Source organism: Budorcas taxicolor, chromosome 1 (genome assembly GCF_023091745.1).
Source record: "Budorcas taxicolor isolate Tak-1 chromosome 1, Takin1.1, whole genome shotgun sequence".
Lineage (NCBI taxonomy): Eukaryota > Metazoa > Chordata > Mammalia > Artiodactyla > Bovidae > Budorcas > Budorcas taxicolor.
In genome coordinates this window covers 163846552-163856152 of record NC_068910.1, presented here as the reverse complement: position 1 = coordinate 163856152, position 9601 = coordinate 163846552, and the positions used below count along the sequence as shown (strand labels likewise).

The window sequence follows — 9601 nt, the reverse complement described above, 5'->3', positions numbered from 1 at the left end:
TTGGATCTCCTTGCAGTCCAAGGGACTCTCAAGAGTCTTCTGCCACACCACAGTTCAAAAGCATCAATTCTTTGGCGCTCAGCTTTCTTCACAGTCCAACTCTCACATCCGTACATGACCACAGGAAAAACCATAGCCTTGACTAGACAGAACTTTGTTGGCAAAGTAATGTCTCTGCTTTTGAATATGCTGTCTAAGTTGGTCATAACTTTCCTTCCAAGGAGTAAGCGTCTTTTAATTTCATGGCTGCAATTACCATCTGCAGTGATTTTGGATGCCCCCAAAATAAAGTCTGACACTGTTTCCACTTTTTCCCCATCTGTTTCCCATGAAGTGATGGGACCAGATGCCATGATCTTCGTTTTCTGAATGTTGAGCTTTAAGCCAACTTTTTCACTCTCCTCTTTCATTTTCATCAAGAGGCTTTTTAGTTCCTCTTCACTTTCTGCCATAAGGGTGGTGTCATCTGCATATCTGAGGTTATTGATGTTTCTCCTGGCAATCTTGATTCCAGCTTGTGCTTCTTCCAGCCCAGCATTTCTCATGATGTACTCTGCATAGAAGTTAAATAAGCAGGGTGACAATATACAGCCTGGACGTACTCCTTTTCCTATTTGGAACCAGTCTGTTGTTCCATGTCCAGTTCTAACTCTTGCTTCCTGACCTGCATACAGGTTTCTCAAGAGGCAGGTCAGGTGGTCTAGTATTCCCATCTCTTTCAGAATTTTCCACAGTTTATCGGGATCCACACTGTGAAAGGCTTTGGCATAGTCAATAAGGCAGAAATAGATGTTTTTCTGGAACTCTCTTGCTTTTTCCATGATCCAGCGTATGTTGGCAATTTGATCTCTGGTTCCTCTGCCTTTTCTAAAACCAGCTTGAACATCAGGGAGTTCACGGTTCACGTATTGCTGAAGCCTGGCTTGGAGAATTTTGAGCATTACTTTACTAGCGTGTGAGATGAGTGTAATTGTGCAGTAGTCTGAGCATTCTTTGGCATTGCCTTTCTTTGGGATTGGAATGAAAACTGACCTTTTCCAGTCCTGTTGCCACTGCTGAGTTGTCCACATTTGCTGGCGTATTGAGTGCAGCACTTTCACAGCATCATCTTTCAGGATTTGAAACAGCTCCACTGGAATTCCATCACCGTCACTAGCTTTGTTCATAGTGATGCTTTCTAAGGCCCACTTGACTTCACATTCCAGGATATCTGGCTCTAGGTGAGTGATCACACCATCGTGATATTCTGGGTTGTGAAGATTTTTTTTTTGTACAGTTCTTCTGTGTATTCTTGCCATTTCTTCTTAATATCTTCTGCTTCTGTTAGGTCCATACCATTTCTGTCCTTTATCGAGCCCATCTTTGCATGAAATGTTCCCTTGGTATCTCTAATTTTCTTGAAGAGATCTCTAGTCTTTCCCATTCTATTCTTTTCCTCTATTTCTTTGCATTGATCGCTGAGGAAGGCTTTCTTATCTCTCCTTGCTATTCTTTGGAACTCTGCATTCAGATGCTTATATCTTTCCTTTTCTCCTTTGCTTTTTGCTTCTCTTCTTTTCACAGCTATTTGTAAGGCCTCCCCAGACAGCCATTTTGCTTTTTTGCATTTCTTTTCCCTGTTAAATACAGTCATATCCCAATAGTTGAGTTATTGAATGACAGATACTACTATCATATAGTGACTTTAATTTCTTGGTCTTGTACTAAATAACATTAAATGAAAACAACATGTCTCTGCTGGGTAGAGTGAAGATGGCACATCAGATAGTAGTATAGTGTCATGATGTAGAGCATGGGCTTTTGAACCCCATTTGGATTTCAGACTTTCCCTAAATACCATTACATCTTCAGTATTAAGTACTAGATACGTTTTAAGTTCTCTTTCAGCTTGAGAGAGTACGTGCTAAATTTGTTGCATCTGAAACTAGAGAGAAAACTCATATCTTCTACTTTGATTTTCCCTGGAGGGGACAGAGGAAAAGAGAATGCCACATCAGTCTCTATGGTGGCTGAAGTCTGTGGACCAACAGGGCAGCTGTGCCCTGGCATCTGGCTTCTGTCTGGATGCTGTTTTCACTGCAGACTCTGTTCTGCAACCATGCACTTCATCTCCCACCAGTAGCCATTCTCAGCCTCCTCACTGCATGGTTGTGAGAGTTCATATTTACATACAGGCTAAACGTTATTTTTCTAAACAAGCAAAAATTACTCAAACCTTACTCCAAAATGTGTGGGCTTCCCTGGTAGCTCAGCTGGTAAAGAATCTGTCTGCAATGCAGAAGACTCTGGTTTAGTTCCTGAGTTGGGAAGATCCTCTGGAGAAGGGATAGGCTACCCACTCCAGTGTTTCTGAGGTTCCCTGGTGGCTCAGACAGTAAAGGATCCACCTGCAATGTGGGATACTCGGGTTCTGATCCCTGGGTTGGGAAGATCCCCTGGAGGAGGGCATGGCAACCCACTCCGATATCCTTGCCTGGAGAATTCCATGGACAGAGGAGCCTGGCAGGGTACAGTCCTTGGGGTTGCAAAGAATCAGACACGACTAAGCGCGTGCGCGCGCACACACACACACACACACACAAAGTGTGTGGGGGGATGGGTGCGGGGGTGGGGGAATTTGAAACTTCTCAGACAAAAAACTGATTCCTAAAACTTAACCCTAAAATATGAAGGATTTGCAGAATGACTAGGCAAATTTCTCTGAAATTGATCAGAAATATTACAGGACTGGTTAAGGCATTCTGACTCAAAAACCTGTAGGAAGCATGCTGCTCTTAGACTAAATGTGTATTCACTCTGTTAACTGAGTAATGAGGACTGTTTTGCATCATACTAATTTAAATACAATTTTCCAAATGTGTTTGCTCACTACCACTTTACTGGTTGTTTTAGTGATAATTTGTTTTTTAAAAAATATCAAGAACAAGGAAGCTACTTAGTTTAGCTTCCAGATGCCTACAGTGACAAAGTGTCAGAGTACGGGGAGAGAGGGGATCCTGTTTCCAGTGTGTGCCAGTCAGGCTCTTTGTGGGGAGACAGGGCATGTGGAACACTAGTTGCCAAGAGGCAGGAATATCTTTCTAAGATATCTGGGCGCTGACGCTGCTTTCTCTTCCCAAGAGAAAATGGTTCAAGGGCCAGATGAGCTTGGTATTTTGAACAGTTATTTAAATAGAATCACTAGTTGACTGGTATAAGCTGAAATAGTCCTATAAGCCTGAGTATGAAAGGATGGTATTGCTGGAGCAAGGCTCCTCCCTGCACAGAGACAGGCACCTAGGACAGCAGCCTCCTAGGAACTGATGTCTAAGGAAAACCACACAGGACCTGCCAAATCTGCTTTTCCTCAGGGTTACCACTTCCTATGGGTTCAGCAGCTTGGGCTGAGTAAACTGGGGCTCCTGGCAGGTGTGTGTCTGATATCTCTCCTCTAGTTGGTAACCCAACTAGAGTTAGTGCATTAATTTCATGTGAAAATGTGAGTTGCTCAGTTGTGTCTGATTCTTTGTGACCCCTTGGACTGCCAGGGGGAGTAGTATCCCCAGTAGCCCACCAGGGTTCTCTGTCCATGGGGATTCTCCAGGCAAGAATACTGGAGTGGGAAGCCATTCCCTTCTCCAGGGGATCTTCCCAGTCCAGGGGCTGAACCCAGGTCTGCTGCGTTGCAGGCAGATTTTTTTTACTGTCTGTGCCATCAAACTGTAGTAAATGGGTAAAGGGGCATTTGAAAATGCCTAACTTCAGTAACTGATCTTAAATCCTATAAATATTTTTTGGTTTTCACTTGGGTTGTCCTGGGCCTATATAGTTTAGTGTTAGCTAGAATAAACTGTTTCAAAGTCATGACCAAAATATATATGATGAAAGTGGTAGTTGCTCAGTCATGTCTGACTTTGCGACCCCATGGATTGTAGCCAGCCAGGCTCCTCTGTCCATGGAATTCTCCAGGCAGCAATACTGGAGTGGGTTGCCATTTCCTTCTCCAGGGAGTCTTCCCAACCCTGAGATCAAATCTGGGTCTCTTGCATTGCAGGCAGATTCTTTACCATCCGAGCAACCAAAGAAGCCTCATATATGATGAGGCTGTGAAAACTGATAAATTAGCTGCACCACACATTGTTAAATATGTATCTATATCTATTTAACCTCATGAAGATGGGACCAGGGCTATCTTGTTCCTGGGAGTATCCTCAGAACTCAGCAGCATTACTTGCTCATTTGACTATTAATTGATTAATGGGATCTTCCAACAAATCCCTTAATGAGCTTTTGTTATAGAGACAATAACACTGCATGTGTTTAAAAACTTTTGGTTTGCTTTACAGCTTTTCCAAGAAATTATTTTTATTATTATTTTATGGTTCCATTTCTCTGAGGTAATAATTGATATGTAAATTATTATTCTCCAGGCTTGAGATTATTCTGGCATGGCTTTTCTTGGACTCTTCTCTTTGCTGGTTCTGCAAAGTTTGGCCTTAGGGACCACTTTCACTGATGAAACCATTGCTGAGTTGTCAGTGAATATGTATAACCATCTTCGAGCCACTGGGGAGGATGAAAATATTCTCTTTTCTCCACTGAGTGTCACCCTTGCAATGGGAATGTTGGAACTTGGAGCCCAGGGGTCTACCCTGAAAGAAATCCGTCACTCAATGGGATATGACAGCCTGAAAAATGGTAAGTGTGCTTAGGTTTGATTTCTCAAAATAGTTTGACTTTAGCTTTCAGGTCAATTGTGTTGTCTATATCTGAGGCAGCAGTATTTACACCGGGTAAGAAAGTAGTCTCACTAAGATGGTATGAGTAAGACAAGCATTATGAAACCCAAGAAAGTTCTTTTTCTTAGCTGCATCCCTGGCTGAGTTAATCTAAGAAAATGATATCTTTATTATTATTATCATTGTTGTTATTTAAATAAACTTCACTGTGATTAACAAAAGCAAACATGGTTCTTGCTCTGATGGCATTTCCAATTTAGAGAGAGGCATAAATTAATCAATTATCACATAAATAAATGAGAAATTACAACTGTTAGGAGTGCTTTACAGAAAAAATTCTCTAAATATCAGAAATTTTTACTTAAAATCAACTGTATCTTCATTGTTCAACTAGCAACCATGAATTTTTTTGGAATGTTGTATAATACTATCATGACAATCTTTTGTATTGGAGAAAATTTCTAGCTAAAATGTATATTGTAATCACTTTGCTATGATGTACAGTTTCTGTTTAACACTTCTAATATACATATGAATTAATGCATTAAAAACTTGAGAGTTAATACAATTTTGACTGGATTTTCTATTTATAAAGTTAAAAAGTTTACTAAAAGGAATATTTTGATTTTTAAACTAGATAATAAAAATTAATTCATATTTCTGGTAATTATAAGACTAATTTAAAGTAACCTAAGTACTTTAAAAGAAAACAAATATCTCTACTTTATAGATAAATAATCAATAAAAAATAAAAATAATATCAGTAATAAAACTGCAAAAGTTGAACATCTAGAAACTGCACAAATCTTGCAACTTCCTCACCATGTCAGTGTGGGGAAGAAGCCAGTGCTTTTGCTATGGGCCTGTTCTCTTAATCCTCCTTGCTGTATTTTCATGCTCTTCCACTCTCCAGGATCTTTCACTGTTTGTTCCACTAATGAACTTATCCTTTGTCATTTTGCAGGTGAAGAATTTTCCTTCTTGAAGGATCTTTCTCACATGGTAACTGCTGAAGAGAGCCAGTATGTGATGAAAATTGCCAATTCCCTCTTTGTGCAAAATGGATTTCATATCAGTGAAGAGTTTTTGCAAATGATAAAAAAGTATTTTAATGCAGAAATCAATCACGTGGACTTCAGTCAAAATGTAGCTGTGGCCAACTATATCAATAAGTGGGTGGAGAATAACACAAACAGTAAGTCATTTGGCTCCTTTCTTTCTCTAATAGCTTAGTTTGAACTTTCTTTTACTTCTGACATTATTTGTCCCTTTGTTCCTTTTACATTTTGAATGTTAGATTGCGTTTAGTTAAATGTCTACTAATTGTTTTATATAGATTACAACCGATTTTAGAAACCTTGTTCATGAATAAACATTGGAGAAACATGTTAAATCTTTTGACATATATAGAATATTCGCACTGATAAATTAATATGAAATGTGTATCTCCAGTGGTGAGTTTCATCTGAACAGTAATCTTATTACTGTATGGAATTTTACTAGAGCTGACTATTTCATAAGTTAGATACTATTTAGAATGACAGTTGGTGACTCTCTTAACAGTGTGATTAAAATAGAATAAGAGAGTTTAAAGATATTTGTCGACTTTTAAACCACAGAACTTAATTGGTAATCAAAAAATTATACAGGATTCCTTTTAAAAAGAGAAGCCCATTTTAAGTCAAATAAATGGAAAGGGATTAGAAAAAGATGCATTTGTTTTAATTTTTATTTCTAAATCTTATTATCCAAATGTATTCAAACTCTCCAAATGTTTCACATGGTACCATTCTATCTTCCAATTTTACCAACAAAATAATTGAAATTGGAATTAAAAAAAAAAGACCAAACTGAAAGTAGATTACTTTAGCTGTTCATTAAATTAATTAACTCATGTTGTCAAGACTCCAAAAATAATATTAGTCTTCATACATTTAATGGTGGAACAGCGACAACAAAAGACCCTGATCACATACTCTTTGTCCCATAATCCCCAAAATGCTGACTTAAAAAAAAAAAGAAGTGCTAACTAATAAAATGAGAGTACCAAGCGAATATTGGTTCTATGGTTTCTAACTATGAGATTAAAATGTAACATAAAAAAAATACACTTGTGTTTTAACATTCAAAGAGTAAGTTAAGAATAATAATTCACCTGCATCCGACTGAATTATTGAAAGCTGTTAATTCCAAACTCCCCTTAAACAATTTCAGCCATCACCAAAGTCCCCAAGTCTTTCCCAACAGATTTAGATAGGAACATTTAAATGATAAGAAATAAGATATCATGAGTTAAACTGGCTTTCACACATCTGTTTTCACTTACTCAGAAGCAGTTGTTACATTTGGTAAAAAGATATCCGATGTACATGGGGAAACCATTTGAACTGGATGACATTTAAATTATATACATTGTACAAGAGTAAACTTAGAAATGTTTGTTGAATGCTTACTCTGTGTTGGGGGGCTTTCCAGGTAGCTCAGTGGTAAAGAATCTGCCTGCCAATGCGGGAGACTGGGTTCTATCCGTGGGTTGGGAAGATCCCCCAGAAAAGAGAATGGCAACCTACTCCAGTATTTTTGTCTGAAAAATTCTATGGACAGAGGAGCATGGCAGGCTGTAGTCCACAGGGTCACAGAGTCAGACACGACTGAGCTACTGAGCGCATGCACACTGTGTTGAATTTTACATTTATCATTGCAACTAGGAAGTAGTGAAGCCAGAGATTCTGTTGTACGTGGTTCTGTAGTTTGTGCAAATGTCCGAATACTACTAGTGTTATTTTAGGTGATGTGGGTGTTTTAGATTTCCTTAGTCTGTAAGTGTGTGTGTGTGTGTGTGTGTGTGTGTGTGTATAACATTTTTTCCTTTGAAAGTTAGGGTACTTTTAATTTTTATTGTAAATATTCCAATGGTATAAAGTTCTTAATCACTCTGTCAGATGATAGTTTGACCATCTTTTGATATTCTTTCATCTTTTGATTTAATATGAATTTTCATCCGTTTGTCTTTTCCTGAATAGGTCTGTTGAAAGATTTGGTATCCCCAAGGGATTTTGACGCTGTCACTCATCTGGCCCTCATCAATGCTGTCTATTTCAAGGGGAGCTGGAAGTCACAATTCAGACCTGAAAATACCAGAACTTTTTCCTTCACTAAAGATGATGAAAGTGAAGTCCAAATTCCAATGATGTACCAACAAGGAGAATTTTATTATGGTAAGACATTTTAGCTGTTTTTCTGTCTTCTTACAGTAAATCAACAAATTTCTAAGAAAAAACATGAAATATTCATTATTCAGATTTCTTGTCAATCTGATTTGGGCTACAATTCAATTTTCTTGGCCCCATTTTCAAAGACTTTTGATTAGATCCTGAGTGAATATTGTATGTTGTGACAGTTTTCCAATATGTTTAGTTTATAAAGTTGATTACACATACAGAGTGGCTTTATTCATGTGAAAATATCTGACCTTGTATAAGAATGTTCTGAGTTCCTCCAGAAAGCCATTCACTTTGGGGTAGTTTTCAGTGAACCATATGTTCTACCCAGGTCTTGATTTGTACACCCATCACTTTTTGAACTATAAGCATTCTTTTAAAATTTTGCTTTCAGACTTGTGTGTGTGTGTGTGTGTGTGTGTGTGTGTGTGCGCGCGCGCGCGCGCGCGCGCGCTCGCACGCTTATTCTCTCAGTCATGTCTGACTCTTTGAGACCCCATGAACTCTAGCCCACCAGGCTCCTCTGTTCACAGGATTTCCCATGCCAGAATACTAAAGTGGGTTGCCATTTCCACTCCAGGGGATCTTCCTGATCCAGGGGTTGAACCCATGTCTCTTGCATCTGCTGCACTGGCGGGCAGATTCTTTACCACTGTGCCGCTTGGGAAGCCCATAAATATGCATGATCAGGCATAATTACTCATAGTTTCACTTACTGAGAGTCTATAATTTGTGATACAAGTCAGCATCTTTGGCATTATTCTCAAGGATATTTTGTTGGACTTTTCAGAAATTTAGGGTGCTAATCCTCTCTACATACCATGCTGAACTGTGATAATTTATTGTCTTAAGCAGAAATGTAAGTAAGCTAAATATATGTTAGAACAAATATTTTATTCTATGCAAAGGTACATTATAAAAGTAACAGATTATAATCACAGTTAATTAAATTAACAGTCAAAATACAAAAGGAAAATATCCATTTATTTGAGAACCAAAATATTTAATGTGATATCTAGAGGATATCAGTTAAATGAAAATATTCAGAACAAAAACATTACATTTGTTATTTAAACTAGTTGCAGGGTTATTTATTTTAAAGACTTTATTATTATTATTAATAAAAGCCTGGTCAATTTAGCTAATTCATAGAACACTAAGCCAATTAGCTAATTATCTAATTTGGAGATTTTAATCACCATAAATGCTCCAGATTTCATGATGGCTGTGCTACCTTGGCCTCAAAACTTTTAGCTATGGTAATTATAATAGAGTAGGCTTCCTTGGTGGATGATCCCTGGGTTGAGAAGATCCTCTGGAGAAGTGAATGGCAACTCACTCCAGTTTTCTTCCCTGGAGAATTGTATGGACAGAGGAGCCTGGTGGGCTAGGATCTATGGGGTCAGAAAGAGCTGGACATGACTGATCGAGAGTACCAGGTATTACATGGTCAGTTTTTCCCTTCTTAGAAATTAGGTAGATATTGGTAAATGTGATTTACATCCAACTTGGATCCAGAGCTTTATTTTTTTTTTTTTTTTTTCGGGGTTTCTGCTGATTAACCTTTTCTTTTTTATTTTTTTTTTGTCTTTTCTTTTTTTTTTTTATTTTTTTTAATTTTAAAATCTTTAATTCTTACATGTGTTCCCAAACATGAACCCC

The 9601-nt window shown here is 38.0% G+C and overlaps 1 protein-coding gene across 1 annotated transcript in view; it reads left to right on the top strand.

The window, feature by feature from the left end:
- The first annotated feature begins 4427 nt into the window (after positions 1–4427).
- SERPINI1 (serpin family I member 1) overlaps positions 4428–9601 on the top strand; it is a 28820-nt gene continuing 23646 nt past the window's right edge. Inside the window, exons 1-3 of the mRNA XM_052646957.1 lie at positions 4428–4677; positions 5683–5913; positions 7742–7936. Of these exons, the coding sequence (XP_052502917.1) occupies positions 4428–4677; positions 5683–5913; positions 7742–7936 (676 nt within the window). The remainder of the gene's footprint in view (positions 4678–5682; positions 5914–7741; positions 7937–9601) is intronic.